At 37.4% G+C, this 23841-nt stretch overlaps 1 protein-coding gene across 1 annotated transcript in view; it reads left to right on the top strand.

Annotated features, from left to right (window-relative positions):
- LOC306886019 (ALK tyrosine kinase receptor-like) overlaps nucleotides 1-23841 on the top strand; it is a gene marked incomplete at both ends in the record, with an annotated part of 458617 nt that overhangs the window by 404969 nt on the left and 29807 nt on the right. Inside the window, 5 exons of the mRNA XM_079442870.1 lie at nucleotides 2395-2529; nucleotides 2805-2905; nucleotides 6668-6834; nucleotides 7757-7851; nucleotides 18013-18132. Coding sequence (XP_079298996.1) covers nucleotides 2395-2529; nucleotides 2805-2905; nucleotides 6668-6834; nucleotides 7757-7851; nucleotides 18013-18132 — 618 coding nt within the window. The remainder of the gene's footprint in view (nucleotides 1-2394; nucleotides 2530-2804; nucleotides 2906-6667; nucleotides 6835-7756; nucleotides 7852-18012; nucleotides 18133-23841) is intronic.

The following is a 23841-nucleotide window of genomic DNA, read 5'->3' as shown; positions in this document are numbered from 1 at the left end:
TGTGTGTGTGTGTGTGGTAGGGGTGGGAGAAAAAATCGATTCTCCGATGCATCGCCATTCTCTATTCAACAATTCATTGACATTTGACATCAGAATTTGTTTTGTTTTTTTTCCTGCATATGGCACGTGTGCGTGCTAGAGACACGGCGGGCTTCATTGCACAGAATTTGTGCTGCAAATACATGCACATTTCTTGAAAGTGTGTGCTTCCACTCGCTGTGTTTTCTTTAGATATGCTTAATATATGCTTTCATTTATGCCGTTTGGAATGCAGCACTATTAGATGCATGAAACTCGCACACTGACAGACTTTCACGTGCGCTTTGTGTTTCTTTGTCCTAAAGCTTGATTGCTTGTATATGAGACTTTCACTGCTGCATTGCACTTTCAAACTTTTTACCACTGAATAATTTCAGTTCTGATGAAATATCTCCCACATTTAGCCTATTTCCCTGTCATTTTCTCTGTCGGATGGCCCCGCCTTTTCCCATCATTCCCTGCTTCATTTCTGCGCTAAACTCCCCTTACCTTAAAGATCAGAGGCTCACACTGTCCTGATCCTTTATTTCACACATAATCTATCCTGTATGATGCAATTTCATTCCATCATAGATGATTCATTAGTGATCCGTTCCTTCAGCTTCGCAAGCGCAGCACAGATACTGCCAGCAGTTTTTTTTAATGCAAAACGGAAAGCTGCAATCTCAACCTGTGTCATTCAAACTGCGCAGAGCGTTTCTTCTTTCTCGTCATCTTTCTCTCTCTTTCCCTGTTATTGCTCTTCATGCTAATCCTTGTGAGTGTGGTCATGCTGGTCGATGTGTTTACTCTCTCCTGGTTAATAGCAGTGAGTCCAGAGCTGCTGCATCTCCCCTCAGTGGATGATTAGCTGATCTTGCCTCACGCCTCTCAGATCAATGCAGAGCAGCAGCTGTAATCAAATTTCAGTGGATCCACCTGCAGTGCAAAGAGAAAGGCTCCCACACACATTTTGAGATTTAACAGGATTCTGATCTTTGTTTATTGTTAGAACAAAGCTAAATGTCACTGTTCATGTTCGATATGCCACCGCAGATATTAATATTGATTAACAACCCGTTAATCAGTCTCTTTTAAACCCATTCCACTCATTTAATTTGCACAAGATTTGATTGTCTCTTTAATAAACTTTGTTGTTAAGCTTGTTGAAAATGTACTTCTAAAGACCACATGAAGAAATGATGCACAGGTCCCTACAGTTGTGGTTAAAAGCCTATATAAGGTTAATTTGAAGGAAAACTCTGTCAAGTTTATATCTCAGCCAAATAGTAATAGAATAATACCATTATCATTATTTTGTGTTGTTGTCATTAAGACAAACAGTATACAAACATTTCTTTTAAACCAGATACAATTGCCTATGAAGCAAATGTCATAATATAAGATCAATTATATGACAGATTTTCAGAATAAGTCAGACTTTTTTTTTTTATTATTAAGTTTATTTTTCTCAACCTAATGCATTTTTTTATTATTAATATTATTTTACAAAAAAACAAAAAAAACATTTTTGCATTAATCTATCTAATCTAAAGATTTAATACTAGATCCAAAATATTTAAAACCAGATTTTAATGGTAGTGAAACTCTTTTTTTTTTTGGTTCTGGGATGAAACATTTGTGAGAGCATGAAAATGCCTTCCGAGGTATATAAACAAATATTAAATTTATTAAGATAAAATATTGATAGAAATGTATTTTTAAATTATTTATATGTGTTTGGTAGAAACCAATTTTGACGGAGGGAAGGGTGAAGGAAGGAAGCTGTCAATATTTTCTCAATAGTCTAATTTGTCTTTTTTTATCAACGAGCCATTTCCCATAATCATTACTTCCCACGTAGCCACTGCTTAGAAGCATGTCTTTTTATATGCATAATTCTGGATTGTAAGAACCTCAAGCAAAGCTTGTAAGTTGCATGCCAGCAGGCAATTTATCCTCTGTAATGCAGTGGATCACTGGAGGGCAACCATGTTTCTTCCCCCAATGTTTCTTAATGAAGGTCAGAGCCATCCCTGCAGCCCTGCATGGGGTTGAATGAATTGTCTGTTGATGGAAAGGCTTTGAGGCCATTTTTAATGTGGCCTTCCTGCACACATTCTTCCCTGCCTTTCTGTCCCTTTACCTCAAAACCATATCCTCGTTTGCACTCAGCAACACTCAGCTGTCCTCTTATGCCTCTTCAGACATTTAAAACAGTCAAAGACTCTGGCTCATCAAAGCTTCTAAGCTCTTTAGCTAAGGGATACAATTGTTAGCCCATATTTCTCTTTTTCTTTTCATCCCTCTCAATTATTATCTCTCTGGTCTCTCAGTATTCTCAAACTGTCTCATTGTCTTCTTCCACTCAACCAGGTCAGTTCCTCAATGGCAGCTATTGCTCATTTGGAAGAGAGGATTGCGGCTGGCAACTGGTTCCAGGAAGGGGCCCACAATGGAGGGCCCATCCGTCCATTCCCCAAAGCCTCAGAAGCAGCTGTCCATCACCAGGTCCTCCACCTAAAGATCTTAACCTTGTGCTTGATTAACTATTCATTTAAATAAAACAGCACTTTTTGTTGTTTGGACTTGAAGTAGAGTGCTAACCTTGATAAATTAAAAAGAAAGTGAAATAATTTAAGCAGACGTGGTTAATAAATAATCTTTATTAAAGATTGAAAATAAGCTTCTGACTGGTTTTAGTCTGTTTTTATCTTTCATCCTTTCTTCGGGGAGATGATATGCTGTGTACGTTTGTTTCATGTTTTTCATCACTCTGTCCCCAGGGGCCTTGTTGGCCATCGACAGTCAGCCCAAAGGTCAGCGAGGATCAGCCCAGGTGCGAAGCCCGCTTTTCTTCTACCCTCTACGGAACGCCCCTTGCATGGTAAGAAGACAACGTTTCTGCATTCTGCAAGCGACCGTAATACATGGTGTCTCTGGATCTCTGAGGAAATGAATTTTCCATCAAGCCTTATTTGCAAATCTATTCTACCCTATGCATGCAGCGATCAATGCTACACCTATAGAAATGCTCTGAATACTGATACGGGTTATATAGCTGTTAGGATAATGCACCAGGTGGTAATCGCCACAGATTAGCAGAAAGAAAGATTATGTTCCAAAAATAATATACCATTTATGACTGATGCATCTCCACATGCAGTATGCACTTTAGACTGAATACAGGATAAGTAGAACATTAAATTTTGTTCCTTTCTCTGTGTAGAGGAGATTCATGGTAGGCCTATTGTGTGTTAGCTTACTCTGTGATGTATTTTTATAACAGCTGTTTTCAAACCCCCAAAAACCCTGAAAAATTATGATATCCTTTTCGAGGACCCAGTTCTTCAAGTGTGTATTCACACCTGTCTTGTTTGGTTCAATTGAATCGAACTCAAGTTCGTTTCCCCCCTTGGTGCGGATCTTTTGGGCAGGTGTGAATAGAGCAATCGCACTTGGGTGCACACCAAACAACCGTACCGAGACCCAGCTGAAGTGGTTGTCTCAGTCCGCTTCCAAACAAACTCTGGTACGGTTGAATGGATGATCTTAAACACATGTGGTTTTGTTTACCATTTCTGGTTCAGTTGCAAAAAGGACAGTGTGAAAGCGAACCGCACCAAACAAACAAAACAAAAAAACAAAAACAAAAATCAATATTGTATTTGGTCCAGACCAAAGCAAATGAACTAGTGGACTTTCCTGGAGTGAATACATCCTAAAATTCAAATTATCAGCTATTTATTTTCATGTATCCACCTTATCTTGCACAGATAGCTATTTTATATATGTAGCGATTCATTAACCACAATAGGGTAATAACTAGAAGAATAAAAATACTATTTGAGTTACAAACCAATGTGTTTAAAATTATTATAATAAATAAAAACAATATCATAACAAATAATGGTAACACTTAATATACTTAAGTATATATATATGCATATAAGTATAGACAATATACTTATATGCATATAAATATAAGTATATTGTCTATAATACTATTATAGTATAACAGTAGTACTATATTACTATACTCACTATATTACTACATATAAGTAATATATTCTGCATGACCGTATTCTGTATCCCTAATCTCACCTAATACTTAAACTTAGCAATTACCTTACTAACTATTAATTGAGGCGAAAGTCGTTGTTGATGGTTTGTTAATAGCGAGAATTCGACCTTAAAATAAAGTGAGGCCCAAATAACATTATCAAGCAACATAACAGAATGTTGAAATGGACATTTTTAACAATATACAGTATATTCATAACAGTTTAACATTAGTTCTGTGCAAACTCCAGTGAGTGAGCTGAAACAGTGGTTATGAGAAATACCATTAAACAGAAAAAGATTAATCAGTAATCTTATATATAGTTAAACGTTTAATTAAATATAGTCCCAGCAGCAATAATGTCCTTATGCAATGTGTAAATAGCATCCGGTAAATTAAATGTTGAATACATTTAACACTGATTGCACTAGTATATCCAACTGCATTTTTTTACATTTTCTTTTTGACTCATAATTGTAATACATTTCAAAAATTCTATGCAAAATTGGATTAAAAATGTAAAATTACAAACATTTGGATTTTTATTTCCAAGATACTCATCTGAATTGTGACTACAGTGTAGCATACTGCTATGTGCGTCAGTCATCTTGCATAATGTGTACAGTTTTGCATGTGTATTTTTTTTTTTTTTTTTTTAATTTTGTTTTGTTTTTTGGGGGGGTGGGGTTATATTTTTATAAAATGTCAAATGTGATTATAGTAGCTTTTAAATTATAGTCCTTTGTTTTTGTTTTTTTTAAATGGTTGCTTTGTTAGCTTGCAGAGCCATGATGAAACATTTCAAAATGTTGGTTTGGTTTGACCTAGTACTTTTTCAGTGTTTAAGGCTATATGTGACATTTTCTGGATGCACAATAGCTTTAATGAGTTGCTTCTGTAATAGCTACCGACAGAATGTCAGAAGGTTATTGTTGTACCCGTATTTCAATGTCATTTGAATGTAATCACATGGAAATTTGACAACCAAATGTGAAATGTTAATGTCCGTTTTGAAGAATGGAAAAATGTCTGGCTCTCATCTAGATGGAAAGCTTTTGAAAGACCGTTTCCATTTTAGATTCAGAATTCATAGACCCTGACCCCATCAGTCTGTGGCTCTCACACAAGCCTGCTGGGAAGGGTGAATTACACAACTGCAAAAGACTTCCTGAAGAAGAAAAACACTCAAACAGCCAGTTTCAGAGGGAACGGAGGGTACGCAGACCAACAGAGATGGAGAAGAGAGAGAAACAGTGGGATAAAGAATTGAAAGTAAGAAAAAGAGAAAAAATGTAAGGGAGATCATGGAGTGTAGATAAAAAAAACACAGGTGGAGAAGTAGGTGTGGGTTTGGACTTTATGAGAAGTCTTGACTGACAGTTTTAGATAGATGTGAGGTGAGGGCTTACTCTTGTATGAACGGTGCCTGGAGCACATATAGAGACATATAGATCCAGACACAAATCAAGACTCTAGATTACGACTGTGACCCCCCCCCTCTCTCTCCAGCCACTGTTCTCAGCGTGACTTCTGTAATAGGAGAAGCCCTGCTCCTTTCAACAGCTGCTGTTTTCACAACCCATTGCAAGTCGCCCGACATAAAGGTCCCTCATAATAGATGAACCTCAGAGCAGATGTGATATATGCAATACAGCCTGCACTATATCACACGTTTCCTCAAAGAGCCAGACTTTTGACATCGATATACGGCCTTGTCCATTCTGCAGCTTCATTAGACCAAGAACCGCTAATTAACATGGAAAAGTGACTGACCACAAGTTGTTGTAGAGTGGTTGAATATGAAATCCATGATGATGTAATATAAAAACATAATGGTGCAGCAGTCCTGGTTCATAAATGACAACTGTAGACCACTGTATTGTTGATTGAGCTCAACTTGAGTTGAACTCTGAATATTCCTTCATATATGACAAAAAAAAAACTGTTCTGCTTATGGATATATAATGCCCAATTGTTAAAATGTCACCTCCTGCTTTATTAATTTGCATGAACTGTCTGCATTGTTTTTGCACCTGGTACCTTAAATGAATTATGCAAATCTGAGTGCTAGGTCATGAAGAATCCAGCAGACTACCAATGTCTGGTGTACTTTGCTGGGACTATGCAGTATCACTTCACCACTGCAAACCAAGCACCCGACTGCTCTTTTAAAGGCCTAATGTGTGCTTGACTGCACTGTGCATCTGGATATGTGCCTGTTTTAAACATTCATCTCAATCATTTGATGACTTACTTCAAAAATGCTTAGCAGCAAATTTATACAAACGTTTATTGTGCCACTCTAAAGGTGGCTGGCAAAGCTCCTGGCAAAAACTTCTGTGAATAAGGCACTTTCTGTAATAAACCAATCTTACTTTGCATATCGTAACTGCAGGTTTTCAGCCAGTTTTGGGATTTTTTGTGTGCAATATGCATCACACAATCAGTGAAAGGACTGTGGGTTGTCCATTTGAGGCTGAGAATAGATTATACGTAAATTTCATGAAATGCTTGCCAGCGTTGGAAAGGAATGGTTGACGGCACATGCATCAATGTTTAAATCTGATTTTGTGGTCTCTTCTATAGGTCAAGTTCTGGGTGTGTGGATCTTCAAATGGAATGCTGTCGCTCTGGATTTTAGAGAACAGCACAGGTCCTGAGGGTCAACGGAATCTCTGGAACTCAACAAATGAAGCTAATATGGGGAAAGGGTGGAAACTCATTACCCTACCTCTCTTCGGTTTGGTGGATCTGTAAGTCTAGTCACAACCATCAAATTTATGCTGAACGTGGTCTGAGTATGCACTTGATTTGAAACTTAATGATGGCATAATCAGGTAAACAACTGCAAGAATGAATGAATGCAAATTCAAGTTTTAGGTGCATATGCAATAGGTTTTCACCCACAATTGTGCAAACTGTAGTCATTTACCTTTGGTGTTGCAAAGACCCACACATTTACTCTAAAATCCTAATGAATTCCACTGGTGCGACTGAAGCACTGAACATCCCATGCTCAACATACCACTCTACCGAGAAGTAGAAACAAAAAAAAAATCAATGAAGAGACTCACCATTCATCCACACTTTCACTCCAATTAGCAGCTGCTCTTGACTTGTAAGAGTAAGGAGCGCAGAGGAAAATAGAAGGCTGTTACATCTCTAGATGTTTGATTGGAATCTCATCTAACTCTCCTAAAACCCTCACTATTCCCCAAGCCCCAACCTCTGCTCTTGTTATCCGGAGCCTTGCTAATTCCAGTCCACAGTGGGCGATTAAAATTTCAATCCTGGCCTCCTTCCTTTTCTTGTTGTAGTCTATTTTTTTTAGATTTATTCAACTCTTCTGCAAAGCTTCATGCTCTATGACCAAAAGAGCCAATTCTGACCCATTTATTGTTATGATAGATATTAGTTTATCGAGGGCAAGGGGTTTTAAATCCCAGGGATTTATTCAAAATAATGTAGCACGAGGAATATAATGGATTCTACTGTATACATTTGTGGTGGTTTGGACATATACCTTAGCTTGGTGCTTACACCTACTTCACCTTTTATTATTATTATTAAAATACAAATTTTAAAGGAATGCTATGGTAACAATTTACATTATATACTGTATATATATATATATATTCTCTCTCTTTAATTTATCTCTGTCTTTCTCTTTTTCAGGTTCTACCTGCAGTTCAGTGCTGATATTTCCTCTAGTGCAGGAATTGCTTTTGCTGTGGATAACTTCACTCTGAGCATGGAATGCTTCCTTGAAAGTTAGTATTGCAGCTTAACTGTTTTCATTATCTGCCATTTTCTATCCTGAGATGAGAGAAGTAGCCATTTTAATAAGAAATAATTAATGTTAGCGCTACCCATCCACTAATTTTTTTTTTTAGTGACTTGTACCACCCCCTCCATTCAAGCTCAAATGCAGTTTTCAGAGAACTGACTTTGCCTAAAGAGAACGCTATGAAACTACGCTTAATTAGTATTAGTCATTTTTTTATGATTATAGTGCTTGGGGTACCTGAAATTGATCTTCTGTGGGCGTATCATGAGTATTTATTGACTGGCTGACTTTCTCTGGTTGACATCAACTTTTTGTTCAGAATGAGGGTGCTAGAGCTGGTGAATTGATAGAATTTATTTGGTGTGAGCAATTAGCTCTTTTAAATGTAAAGCTAAAAAGCTGTTTCCATGCTTGCCATTACACAATGAAAACATTTGCAGGTGTTTATACAGCTGTAAATAATATCAATTATCCAAAAAAATAAATATGTGACTTATTTGCCAACAGTCAGTCAAATCAATCAATCAAATAAAGACTAAAAAGGACTTTTGATTTTACATGCATACATAATCTTCCACTGAAGTTTAATTTAGTAGCTACATTTACATGCAACCAAATAATCGGTTAGTAATCAGCTTGAAGGTCATTTAGAATAGATTTTATGTACACACTGCAAAATAATCTGACTGAGCTCGATCCAAGTTTTGATTGGAATTGGGTTGAAAAGAGTGTTGTAGACCTGAAAAAATCAGATCAATCGGATCAGATTCATATATCACATATATTCACATCTTGTGTTTATTTTTGCCTTTCATCTTATGAACTACTGGAGACTAAATATTTAATAAATGCTAAATGGCTTGAGTTCTGAATGTGGCAGTTAGAAATGGCATATGTGCTGAAGGTTTGTTCAAACTTCATGTAAATGCACATTTATATGACAATGAATTGGAATAGGTGAATTGTGAAAATTAATCAGATTGCAATGTTTAAGGTTGGTATATACAGGACTTTCCGAATGTTTCATACAAATCATTCTCTGCTGAGGCTGCAATCAACTCTTCAAACAACGCCTCTGACACATTCAATTAAATGCCAGGTCAGTGATGACACAATAATGACAAGACCTTTAAGCCAGTGCTAAGAGGACATTGACAAAAAAAAAAAAAAAGCATCCTCTTGAGTTTCACATTTTGATTGTGCACTAAATCGTGAGCTGTCTGAGGGGGCTCTTTAGAGGGATTTGAAGGAGATCAGCACAGGATATTGCACAGCTGGGAAAAGAACAGGAATGGGAATCATTAATGCAAACCTCTAGGATTAAGCAGGATAAGATCATTTATTTGTGAGCCTTATGGTATCTAACTTTTTTTCTCTGAAAGAACCAATGCGCTTGCTTCAGCGTTTGGCAGATCGAATCAACTTGGCACTGACTCCATCATACATTTGCCCTTCTAGACCCTGGCAACAGCACGAGTAAAGTGTTTTACTTCCCTGAAGGACTGTATAGGGCTTTACAGTTGTTTGCTGTGCTGTTTAAAACACATTCATTTATAATCCCAGTTTGTTTTAGCTTTCAATAATGTATCCTTGCATTAAAGACAACGAATACACAGCAAAGCAGACAGCTTAACCTGAACATACATAAATAATATGTGCAGGGAATATTCTCTCTTGATGGTGACTTTGATCCTCACAGTGTGATTATTTAAATCATTAGACACGATGAGATATATATCTTTATAAGATCAGTGTGCCTCACAAAGCGTCCTAATCTCCTAATCGTTGGCATGAGAGAGAGTGCCACTGATGTTGAATGGCTCACTTGCTCCATGAAATATTTGCCCAGCAATTTGTGTCTGACACAATTTTCTGCCGCACATCGATTTGACACGGCAGCACTGCGGCTGCCATTTATTCCATCCTCTCTGCCATTTCCCTTTCCGATGACACTTCGGAATGTAAAGAGTTATACATTATGCCCTCATTCCCTGCCTAAATGAAATATTATAGTTATACATCACACTAGGGTTTGCGGTCTAAGCATCCAACATTGTTTCCAAGGGTGACCATTGTGTATCGTTGACTTGACTGATTTGTTTAAAATGTAATTGTTTAAAATTTGGTACAAGCTACATAACATGGGGACAAGGCCCTTAGGATAGAAAATCCACACAACATCAGTTGTTTCTTCTAGACAGCAATGAGATAGAATGGATGAATCTATAGTTTTCTCCAGAGGACAAACTAAATAAAAATGCTGTAATAGTTTGAAAAATCTAATCTCAGTGTCACAACCTGGGCTCAGACTGGCAAAGATACCAAACTGAGGAATACAAATAATTTGGGTAACACTTTACCATAAGATTGTTTATGTTAGTTATCAGTTAACAGCTATCATCATTCATTCATTCACTTGGTATCACATCTATCTATCTATCTATCTGTCTGTCTGTCTGTCTGTCTGTCTGTCTGTCTATCTATGGCACTAGATAGTAATAACATCAGATTGAGTCAAAATAGACAAAATAGAAAATAAAAGTTACTAAACTACTACTAGTGATACGGCAATAAAATGCAACCACTGCAATAAAATATCTAAAACATCATGCTAATTCATTAAAATTCAATAACTGATGCAGAAATGTGCAACTTGTTTGAATGTTGAAAGTAAAATCTGGAGGACAGTGGCCTTAAAGGGATAGTTCACCCAAAAATGAAAATTCTGTCATTAATTACTCACCCTCATGTTGTTCCAAACCCGTAAGACCTCCGTTCATCTTTGGAACACAATTTAAGGTATTTTTTATGAAATCTGAGAGCTCTTAGACCCTCCATAGACAGCAAGTGTCCTTACACAATCAAGGTCCAGAAACATAGCAAGGAGATCGGTAAAATAATCCATGTGACATCAGGGGTTTAACCGTAATTTTATGAAGCTACGAGAATACTTTTTGTGCGCAAAAAAAAAGAACAACAAAAGACTTTATTCAAATTCATCTCCTCCCCAGCGCCATTTTGGAGAATATCCGCTGGACGGAAACTGCTTGCGCTCTTCTGTGTAAACAGCATAACGGATGTGCTGTTTCCTTCAAATCAAAGCGTAAATATATAAAGACGGTGACAGAGAAGAGCGTACGCAGTTTCTGTCCAGCGGATATTCTCCAAAATGGCGCTACGCTCACGTAGAGCAGACGAACAGTTGAATAAAGTTGTTATTTTTGTTATTTTTTATTTTTCTTTGCATATAAAAAGTATTATCGTAGCTTTGTAAAAATTATGGTTGAACCCCTTATGTCACATGGATTATTTTACCGATCTCCTTACTACGTTTCTGGACCTTGAACGTGTAAGGACACATGCTGTCTATGGAGGGCCTGAGAGCTCTCAGATTCCATCAAAAATATCTTTAATTCGTGTTCTGAAGATGAACGTAGGTCTCACGGGTTCGAAACGACATGAGGGTGAGTAATTAATGACAGAATTTTTTTTTTGAGGTGAACTAACCCTCTAAGCCTGGAGGACTGGAGCTGAAAAGCCCTGGTTTAGTGGTTAAAGCTCAGAGCTGGTAACCAGAAGGCTACTTTTATCCCCACAAATCACAAGCTATTATCTATCAACATTGTTTCATGGTGCAAGGCTCTTAACCCCAGATGGCTCTAGTAGGACTACCCCTGTGATGAGGCTGTGGTAACATTCTGTAGTGAAACATTGCATGAAAAAAAAATCATGGGGGCGTGGCCTCTGTCATGTGTTGATAAATACAGGTTAATCTAAAAAAAAATAGAATATCATAAAAAAGTTATCTTTTCTTCATATATTCTAGATTCATTACGTCAAGTAAAACATTTCAAAAATGTTGTATTTTATTTTTATTTTGATGATTAGAGCTTACAGCTCATGAAAGTCAAAAATCCAGTATCTCAAAATATTAGAATATTTACATTTGAGCTCCATAAAATGACCATCCCTACAGTATAAATTCTGTGTATCTCTTCTGGGTATCTGAAACTACAATAATGGGGAAAACAGCTGACTTGGCAATGATCCAGAAGACAATCATTGACACTCTCCACAAAGAGGGTAAGTCACTGTGCTGTATCAAAGCATATTAAATGCAAAGTTGACTGGAAGGAAGAAATTGTGTAGGAAAATGTGTACAAGCAACAGGGATGACTACAAGCTTGAGAATACTGTCAAGCAAAGCCAACTCAAACACTTGGGAGAGCTTCACAAGGAATGGACTGAAGCTGGAGTCAGTGCATCAAGAGTCACCACACTCAGACGTCTTCAGGAAAAGGGCTACCAAGCCACTTCTGAAACAGAAACAACATTAGAACTATCTTACCTGGGCTAAGGAGAAAAATAACTGGACTGTTGCTCAGTGGTCCAAAGTCCTCTTTTCAGATAAAGGTAAATTTTGCATTTCATTTGGAAATCAAGGTCTGGAGTCTGGAGGAAGACTGAAGAGGCACAGTGATGATTTGGGGTGCTGTGATGTCTGCTGGTGTTGGTGCATTGTGTTGTATCAAGTCCAAAGTCAATGCAGCCATCTACAAGGATATTTTGGAGCACTTTATGCTTCCATCTGCTCACAAGCTTTATGGAGATGCTGATTTCCTTTTCCAGCAGGACTTTAGCACCTGCCCACATTGCCAAACCACTTCCAAGTGGTTTGCGGACCATGATATTACTGTGCTCGATTGGCCAGCCAACTCTCCTGACATGAACCCCAATAGAGAATCTATGCCATATTGTCAAGAGGAAGATAAGTAGGAGTTGAAGGCCGCTATCAAAGCAACCTGAGTTCAATAACGCCTCAGCAGTGCCACAGGAAGAAAAGGAAGAAAGAAAATATTGTTTTCTTTGAAAAATTCAAATAAAAGAAGCCCCATCAAGTATTGAGTGAATAATTAAACCTACTTTGGAGATCTTGAACATATGTTTTGTAAATAATTTTTTGATTTTGAGAAAATATCCAGATTTTTTTGAGATACTGAATTTAAAATTGTCCTATGCTGTAAGTCGTAAAAACAAACAAACAAACAAAAAAACTATTGAAATATTTCAGTTTGTGTGCAATTAATCTAGAATATAAGACCGTTTGCTTTTTTTTTTATTAAATTACAAAAAATAAAGACCATTTCCATGATATTCAAATTTTTTTAGATATACCTGTGCATTCATCAATTCTATTGTTGTGTGTGTTTCCTGTAAGGGCCATAACTTCATCTCACTCTTCTCCAATTGAAACAGATGGCATTGGATTCACTGTGTGGGTGTTTACCTCTATTTCCTGGCTTTGGCATGGTGGCAGACTCGCTTATCCTGTTTTTATTAGTTTCCTCTTTGGAACAGGGAATCATATCAATAAGAAAATTTGCATAGCCTACCCAGAGCTATATGGAACAGTAAAATCATAATAAAAAAAAAAACTGTCAGGAAAGTCATACTATGTTTGTTAGGATTGTATGCCCAGACAATGTCATTCTACGGCACTACCTGTGGTGCCCAAAACCTCGTAAAATCACTCAGTGCTGCTTTTATGACAGTGCCAGCTGCTCAGCGATGGTTTGGTGTTTCCCAAACGAGCGACATGGAATGCTTTGCTTTCTCAGCAGCATGAGTGGAACTCTCCAATGTATCTCACAGGAATTATGTGGGCCTGATATGCCATTTGGATGGAGATATTGGAATACTGAAATGTAGACAAAGGGAGATAAAGAATGTCCAATGTTAAGTTCAGGTAGCATACATAAAGTGACCCGTAGCAGATCTATATGAGTGGAGCTGGGGAAGTGGAGGGTTTCTGTAAGTCTTGCTTACAGCAAACATAGAACCAAACAACTTAAATGTTCAGCTCATTGGCTGTAGAGACAACAGAGACCAATCAGCATCTGCTGTAAACTGATGATGTGACAGCTAGCAGGTTCCATTAAGTTTTCAAGCTTAAAGATATGTAGGTGCAATTTCCATGTATTCTTGCCTACTATTGTGTCAAGAGAATTTTACAAGTTTGCACATGTTTGATTTATCGTTCTCCCTGCAGCTCTCCAGTAAGTACTGCAATCTAGACTACAAAGCACACATATAAAAGTCCTCATCTGACATCCCCCTTAAGAGAAACTGACAGTGGGCAGGAAACCACTCTGACTTCCAGCTTCATCTGAATTCATTCAGACCTTCACGATATATGTGAGATTAGAATACTTACAAAAAACGGAGCTATGCCCTAGCACAGCCTCAACACATTTAGCCTTGGTTCTGATGTGAGGAACACAAGTTTGAGCCTGACTTGCGCCATTTCCTAATCGCATTAAGCCTATTTGCCCTCATTATTTCATGTCCATTCTCTACTGTCATTATCACATCAATGACATCAATTTGACTAGTTGAATAGTATTTCAAAAGGGCACAACATGTGCCTCGTCAACCTATATGTGTAAAACGAAGAAACATCAGCAAAGCATGCAGACATTTTAAGACAATTTCAGAAATATTAGTTATATGTTTCAGGCAAGTACAGAAATAAAATAAAGTGTCTTAAAATGATCAGAGAACTTTTTTTTGTTCCATTGTAAGGTCATTCTAGGCTTTAGGATTTGGATTATCGTCGACCTACCATGCAAGTATCACAACTTGCCAGTTGGATATGGAGACATATTGAAGTATTTGAAGATTGATGACTTAGCTGTTTTCTGATTGTCCGGGCAGATTTTAAAAAACTGCTGAATGACAGTTCTTCCTGGAGCAAAGGATTACATTCTTCCATAGTTCAAGAAATGTTGTCTTTGACCACCAGCCAAAGTTGTCTACTGCAGTGTGTGCTGCTGCAGTCAAACCACTCAAAAAACTTGTCATCCATAGTGAAATTAAAAATACATGAATAGTCAGAGCCATGGCCTAGTGGTCACAACACAATGTTATAAGTAATGCATTACAAGTAGTGTATTGTGTCATTGTTTTTAAGTAAAATGTAGAATGTCATTTTTTAAATTTACATTTACATGCTTCAGTTGAAATCAGATAAGAAGCATGCATTATTAAATTTATATCATTTATGCATTGACAAATCCAATTGAAAAACCTTGCCCTTCCCCACGATAGTCACATTGCGTATGACACCGTGTCTAGACTGCAAATGAGCAGTGCAAAACAAAAGAATGCCATTATGATCAAGAAAAATCAATGAACTACACTACAAGTGGTTCGATTTCTATATAGGATGGCTGCCTGCCAAGTATAGCACTGCCATCTGGAAGAGTTTATTTCATAAAAGTAATAATGTAACATAATGTAATGATGTAATTTCTAATCACTCAATCTCATGGTAGCAACTCAATGCATTTAGGCATGTAGTCAAGACAATTTTCAAACCGAGTATCAAATTGGGGAAAACAATTTGATTCAAGTGACTTTGAATGTAGCATGGGTGTTGGTGCCAGATGGACTGGTCTGAGTATTTCAGAAACTGCTGATCTGCTGGGATTTTCAGGTGCAACCATCTCTAGAGTTTACAGAGAATGGTACGAAGAAGAGAAAATATGCAGTAAGTGGCAGTTCTGTGGGCGAAAATGCTTTGTTGATGCCAGAGGTCAGAGGAGACTGGCCAGACTGGTTCGAGCTGATAGAAAGACAACAATAACTCAAATAACCACTTGTTACAATTGAGATCTGCAGAAGAGCATCTCTGAACGCACAGCGTGTTGACGCTTGGAGCAGATGGGCTTACAGCAGCAGAACACTACACCAGATAGCACTCCTGTCAGCTAAGAACAGCAAACTGAAGCTACAGTTCACGTGGACTCACCAAAACTGGACAATGGTTGCCTGGTCTGATGATTCTGCTGATAATTCAGATGGTAGGGTCAGAATTTGTAACTAAAACTAACATGAAAGCATAGCTCCATCTTACCTTGTATCAGGTTTTTTTCCACACTTTGGACCACTTGAGCATTGTTTAAATGCCACGGCCTATCAGAGTATTATTGCTGATTATGTCCATCCCTATATGACCACAGTGAACCCATCTAATAATGGCTACTTCCAGCAGGATAACAGACTGTTTCACAAATCTCAAATCTTCTCAAACTGGTTTCTTGAACATGATATTAAGTAAACTACACTTAAATGGCCTCCACAGTCATCAGATAATAATCCAACAGAGCACCTTTGCACCATAGGCTCATTGGAAATACATATCTCTACCTACATTTATGTGAAACTCAAAAAACATACCTATAAATACAAATGATGAACACTAGAGGCAGTAAAACTCTGGCAACTTATTCATAATCGAAACTGTGGACCTGCAAATCATACTTTGTGTGAAAAGGAATAATATGATTTGCAGGTCCACAGTTTCGATTAATAAAGCCCAATTTTCGCATAAGTACTTGAGGAATATTATGTTATGAATTCAAAACTGTATGTAAAAACTCTAAATCTATTTATAAGCACTTATTTCGAATGAGCCTGGTTTGCACCTTGTGGATGTGGAATGTAAGAGTCACATCATGGACGTGCGGCCAACAGAAACTACTGAATTCTTTGATTTAGTCTGTTCATCATGAAAGATAAAATGTTTTCTCTCGTTTTTTGCATGAAACACAAGGCAGGGTATCTCAGAGATAGGAATTTATCATATCAGCTTCCTTCTTGATTCCTGAAATTGGATGACAGATAATAACCCTGCGACGGGGTGCATCATAGGAAGACGCTTGCAACAGGGAGTCCAGATTGTGATGAATGATGCCAACTCCAGTCAGAGTGGTGCGGGAGTTTTGTGGGAGTAGATGAGTATTTTTAAAGCGATGATTAAGGGATGGAGATGAGAGGTAGCATTTTTCACAGAGTCCCAGTATTGTCTGAGCAGCTACGTTCGGGGGGATAGGATGATTTGTCTTCACAGTGAGTTGACAAATGGAACAATGCAGAAGCTCATGTGGCTTGTCATAGTAATTAAGAAATATGAACTAAACTCTTGACACCACTGGTGGTGGTGGTGGTTGTCTACTTTTGTAGAGTTGTGGTTGTCTGTGTTTTATGTCCAAGAAGTACAAGTATAACATACTTCATAATTAAAATAAAACTGTCCAGAAAATCTTTAAAAGACAAATGCTTAAAATATTTGTTTCTATCAGATATTTAATCCCACTGAGGTTTTGAAGAATTCTTTGAAAACCACCCTATCCCATGACAATAATGGAATCTCACTTAGCCTGCTTTTAAGACATGTACACGTTTTTTTTTTTTTAAGGTTTTCTGACATTGTGCCACCAATAAAATGTTATCCTTAGAAATGGCCAAAAACTGAAATTTGATGTGCCAATGTTATGCAGTCAACAAGAGCTAACTCGTAGCTGTGCAATCGACATACCAGCAAATCAGAATCAAGAACTGGGCATTGCAATTGGTGTAAAATTATGTAGATAATACACATGTTATCCCAAGTGCTTACTATTCTGCATGTTTAAGCATCGAGAGGTCCATAAAATATTAACCCGTGAAAATTGTATGAGGGGAGGTGATTGAAATGTCAAATCCAGTCAAAGAGAGAAAGAAGCAGAAAAAATCCTTGTGAAAGGAAAAGGTATCTGGCTTGGATGTTACATGACCCCAGTAACAGCTTTTGCCAAAGAAAGTAAAAATGACAGATTGACAAACGCTTGATGTATTAGCAATTATCACAAAAGGTTATGTTTTATTTGTATATAAAATGATTGTCCATTTGTGATCTGCATTTTTAAGTAGTGACTAAGTGACATGGAATTTTCCCTGTTGAGCAATGCATATCAAGATTTTGAGGTCAAGTGTTCACCCATTTAAGACTACTACATCTTCAGCAAGCAACCTTATTAGCATATGATTAACATTTGAAAGATAAGCAAACAGTTGAGCCATTTTTCAGTGCATGTCTTGTATATTCAAACAATTCTCAAGACAAAGATGTGGATATCATTACCAGCTTTAGAGAATGGGTATTGTCATGAAATGGATTATCTAAAAGTATTTTTATTGAGCCAAAATACAGCTATTATCTATAGGCTTACAGAAACTGTGTATTAACAATGCAACATTTTCTCTGGCTGCAGGAGTATTGTTGGACCGCAACAATTTATTGTGTTTTTTCTCTCATCTTCAGCCAATGGAGAATTTCCTCCGGTAGCTCCCACAAGCCCCACGCAACTGTTGTTCACGCCAAGCATTGAGAACATTAAGACCACTACAGTACTCTATGGAGGGCATGGAGCATCTACAGAATGTGAGTTTTAGCTACTTTCATGTGCTTGAGCTGTTTGTCTTTTTTGAGTTGTTTCTAACTTTTATCTGGCTTGTTCTGACTGAAATGTGCCCCAATGTGATTACAAGTCTGAAGTTTGGTACAGACCACAGTTATTTGTGTTATTGTATTGAAAATGTAGAGTGCATGAGCACTAAAGCAAACACAGTTTAAGTCATTGTTCAATGGTTTGTTTTAAACTAGTCTCTTATGCCTACCCAACCTGGTAAATAAAGAAGCATCTGTCTGACTGACATATAATACATCAAATAAAGCAAAACTAAATAAAAATAGTGAAGTAGTCTATGTATGTTACAACAGCATCTTGCAGTGTGGAGAAATGAACCACATACAAGAGCAAAGTGTACACCAATTACATACTGCATGCTAATGTGATTTTTTTTTTTTTAATGAATTGCTTTTTTGTTGTTTGTGTAAATGCACTACAATAATTTGACATTTAAATTGCATTCTCGAATTGATTAATTAGCAGAAGTTATTACTGCATCACCTGCATGCGATGTCATTAATGACATCCTATTGTTGTGTGCATAGCACCATATATTTAAAGCTGATATACAGCACCTTTGTCAAATGGTGCTATGTAGAACCATGAGAGGTGCCATATTGCATTTTATTTCTTCAACAAAAATTGCGCTACAGCACCAAAAGTGGTTCTTTGGCTCGTAAATAACCTTTTAAGGGGATTAACAGGTTCTTTGTACGGCAGTGGAGCCATAAAGCACCTTAATCACCCCAAAGAACCACTGAAGAACCATACAGGAGCTTAACAGGTTCTGTAGCCTATATGGTAGCCGCGCTATATAGCCCCTGACTCATGCCAAAGAACCGGTGAAGAACCACTAATTGAAACACACAAATTAGTTTCTCAAATAATGCTGAATACATATTTTGATAAAACAGATACCAGATCTAAACAAGACTCCCAATTCCAACAATGGTGGCACCATGCTTTATAAAGACTGGAATCTTTGCTTTCACAGCATGTTGTGAGTTATGCGCTCCAAACATCAGAGCACCTAATTCAAAGTCCAGACCACGTAATTTCTTCTGAGCACACTGAAATTGTTGAAATGCTTGAGTACACCAAATATGTTGGACTTCTAATGGATATAGAAGATGAATGCTTATGAACAGACTCAGATTCTGTCTCTCTGTTGTGGAAGCTCACTGCAGAGAAAATAAAGTGTGCCATCTACTGGACTATTGCTGCACCATTTTCTACAATTCAAACACTGTTAAAAGACAGGTTTTAACATCTAAGGGTGCTTTCACACTACAGCGTTTGGTGCATATCTGGGTCAGGATGACATCAGAGTTTGGGTGATTTGGTTGGTGGAAATTTGGCTTTCAAAACTTGGGTGCTAACCAGGGAAACACATTAAGTCTGTTTAAAATCGCCTCTGGAACACAAGTCATGTCATAATCTGTTCTAAATCGTGGAGGTGAAGTGCTATTGATGACAAAGAAATTGCATCTTTGCACGGTCTTGATCACATATTTTATAGAATAATTCATTTCTCATAGCTGCTCGTATCAAAAACAGCTCTCATTCCTCCAGTCTCTAAAATGTGTTTGTGGCAGACAAATGCGGGTGCCATTCTGTAATCAAACCAACTGTGAAGACTGCCTAAAACATACTCTGTCACAATACTATATCAGAGTCAAAATTTCACATTAATGCTTTCAAATGATTAGAATTGCTCATGAAGCCTGTATTGTAAAACATTGCTTCACATTAGCATGATTGTCTATTGAACATGCACAAATCGTTTATAAAATCAGCCGTTTAGCACATGACCTTTGAAAATGTCCTACCAAATGCCATCAGCATTGGAAAGACTGATCTGCTTACTCATAGCATATACAGGTGTTCCTCTTATGTTCATGCTCATTGGAGCATAGCCATTTATCAATATGGTGAGCTTGAGTGTTTGTGAAATGACTCCCCTGCCATTTCAGCCTTAATAAATCTGAACGAGCAGCTAATCTGCTATTCATCAAGACTCATTAGCAAGTCTCACTCACACAGGCCATTCTCTGGTGTAGTTCAGCTGTGAATGGTCAAAAAACACCGTCCAACTCTTCTCTGCAGTGTCTGAAAAGGCAAAAGTAGGACTATTCAGTGCTGAATGTTCTATGAGATTGATTGTTTGACTTCATCCTACCTATACACCACTTTTTTTTTCTTGCACTTTGCAGCTCTGCAAACCTGTTGAGTTCATGTTTAATTTCCGGTTTAATTTAAGATTTTTTTTTATTTTTCATATGTTTGCAAAAGTTATGTTATTTAACCAACAGCCCCCTGAATTAAAAATCACAACACAATTCATCCAACACCATATTATCATACTATATCATATCATGTTATTCGGAAGTTTGGCTTCAGTAAGATTTATTTTTCTTTTATAAACATTATAATAATGTAATCTGTAAAGCGTTTGAGTGTCAGCTTCAGTTATGAGTTAGTGATGATACACACCATGCAACAGTTGAAAAGTATCAACAGATAGCAAATTTGCAGTGCTGTTATGCTGTAGTAAATGGAGCAATGGAGAAAAAAATAAAAAATCAGAGCAAAACACATTCAAGTCAAGACAAGAACCTGTTAAAAAAGGTGCATTGTTAGTTGTGTACAATTAGTACAGAACCAATGTGCAGTCATCCCTGCGTTTGTTTGCTTTTTTGTTGTTGTTGTTGTTGTTTTTTAGGTTATTGATACTAAGGTCAAGTTAGAAATAATCAGTATAATTTACTGGATTCTGCATTACTGCATTACATTTATTCTATACACAGCTTTTTTTCAGTTGGCTTTCCCTCAAAAAGAAGTATATCATAATGTATCTTTGTCATACCACCTGTCTGGTTTTTTTTCCAATAATTTCTGAGCTGTTCAAACCCACAACTGCTCAAGACAGTTAATAATTAAACACAAACACTTTCTTCCAGACGCACTCTAGTAAAGCTTGCTGAAGTTCTATTTTCGGCAGTTGTTTTCTTTAAACTCAAAGGGAAATCAAGCTGTGCATCAGTCTTCCCTTGATGCAGTCATGTATAATTGATATAACTTTGAAAATATTTTGATGTGTTTGATAAATTGTGCAACAATTGATATTTTCTGTCAAGCCTCAGCTCACCCTCTTGCTATCTCTAATTTTACCTTCTCTTCTCTGTTCCTGCCCACTCCCCGTCCATCCTCCACTATCAATTTCTCCCTTTGCCACCATGGCATCTCATTTTGGCAAGTAAAGCCCAGTTAAATGGGGGAGTATGCCTTACGCTGACTCAAATCTTCAGCGCTGTGGAGAGAGGGAGCATGTTCTTCTGTCAGATCAGCTTCCTCTACCTTTGTCTCCTTGATTACTACTTCTGACTTTGTCTGCGTGATTGCTTCTTCTGATGAGAAGAGAGAGACGGGCCGCTAACCTCATGATGCACTGAGCACCGCCGCTCAGCTTCCGATGACTCAGCCATTTCCACCAATCAAACCTTCAAGAACTCTAATAAAAGGAAGTTGTATAAGACCATAATTGGTGATTTTTGTCTGCCGCAAACCTCTCATACAACTCAAACCTTCCTTTATCTTCAGATCTAATTACAGTTCTCTGTAGGTTCCTGGCAAGGAAATAAACTTTTATTCAGATGTTTTATTTGCAGACTTGACTAGAACAACATCACTATGTTAAAAGAGGTCTATTTTGCCAGGGGATAGTTTTATACCTAAGACTGGATTGGTTGCCGTTCGATTGGTTCCAGCCCCCAATCTACCCTTGTGAAAGAGAAGTGAAAAATAAGTTTATTGAATGTGCACTTCAAGTGTATTCTTCATATCTTAAAAGTATATATTTTAAAAGCTTGACTTGAAGATGATATGCAGATGAATCTCAATAAATTAGAATGTCATGGAAAAGTTCATTTTTTCTTGTAATTTATTTCAAAAAGTGAAACTTTCATATATTTTAGATTAATTGCATGTAAAGTAAAACATTTCAAAAGTTTTTTTTTTATTTTTTTTATTTTGATGATTAGAGCTTACAGCTCATGAAAGTCAAAAATCAGTATCTCAAGATATTAGAATATTTACATTTGAGTTTAAACAATATGACCATCTCTACAGTATACATTCCGGGTATCTCTTGTTCTTTGAAGCCACGATAATGGAGAAGACTGCTGACTTGGCAATGATCCAGAAGACGAACATTCACGCCCTCCACAAAGAGAGTAAGTCACAGACGGTCATTACTCAAAGGTGTGGCTGTTCACAGAGTGCTGTATCAAAGCATATTAAATGCAAAGTTGACTGGAAGTAAGAATTTGGGTAGGAAAAGGTGCACAAGCAACAGGGATGACCGCAAGCTTGAGAATACTGTCAAGCAAAGCTCATTCAAACACTTGGGAGAGCTTCACAAGGAGTGGACTGAAGCTGGAGTCAGTGCATCAAGAGTCACCACGCTCAGACATCTTCAAGAAAAAGGCTACCAAGCCACTTCTGAACCAGAGACAACGTCAGAAGCATCTTACCTGGGCTGTGGAGAAAAGAACTGGACTGTTGCTCAGTGGTCCAAAGTCCTCTTTTCAGATGAATGTAAATTTTGCATTTACTTTGGAAATCAAGGTCCCAGAGTCTGGAGGAAGAGTGGAGAGGAACAGAATCCATGTTGCTTGAAGTCCAGTGTGAAGTTTCCACAGTCAGTGATGATTTGGGCTGCCATGTCATCTGCTGGTGTTGGTCCACTGTGTTTTCTGAAGTCCACAGTCAACACAGCCATCTACCAGGAAATTTTAGAGCACTTCATGCTTCCTTCTGCTGACAAGCTTTATGGAGATGCTGATTTCATTTTCCAGCAGGACTTGGCACCTGTCCACACTGCCAAAGGTACCAAAAGCTGGTTCAGTGACCATGGTGTTACTGTGTTTGATTGGCCAGCAAACTCGCCTGATCTGAACCCCATAGAGAATCAAGAGGAAGATGAGAGACACCAGACCCAACAATGCAGATGACCTGCAGGCCGCTATCAAAGCAACCTTGGCTTCCATACCACCTCAGCAGTGCTACAAACTGATCACCTCCATGCCAAGTATTGAGTACATACACAGTAAATGAACATACTTTCCAGAAGGCCAACAATTCACTAAAAATGTTTTTGTATTGGTCTTATGAAGTATTCTAATTTGTTGAGATTGGTGAATTAGTGGGTTTTTGTTAAATGTGAGCCTAAACCATCACAATTTAAAGAACCCACGACATTCTAATTTATTGAGATGCACCTGTACATTAATGGAATAAGATAAGCCATTTAAGCGTACTTAAAGACAGTACAGTTTCATGACCTTTTCTTTACACACTTGGGTACAAAATTCACTACGAAATAACGACAAATTAAAAGTTTTAAGTAAGTACATTTTAAATCATTGTTATCATACACTTTATTTTAAGGTGTCCTTGTTACAGTGTAATGATATATTTAAGTTCTGAATAATATTAATGAACTGCATGTACTTACTATATGGTTAAGGTTAGGATTTGGGTTTGGCTTGCGTGTAATTATACTAAATGTATTGTTATTATAATAATAAGTACATGTAATGTGTAACAAGGACACCTTAAAATAGAGTATTATCAAGTACACTTATTTTGATATGCTGACTAACATGTACTTGTTTGTAATT

The sequence above is a fragment of the Barbus barbus genome (assembly GCF_936440315.1).
Source record: "Barbus barbus genome assembly, chromosome: 20".
Classification (NCBI taxonomy): Eukaryota; Metazoa; Chordata; class Actinopteri; order Cypriniformes; family Cyprinidae; genus Barbus; species Barbus barbus.
This window is presented reverse-complemented; position numbering and strand designations above follow the sequence as displayed.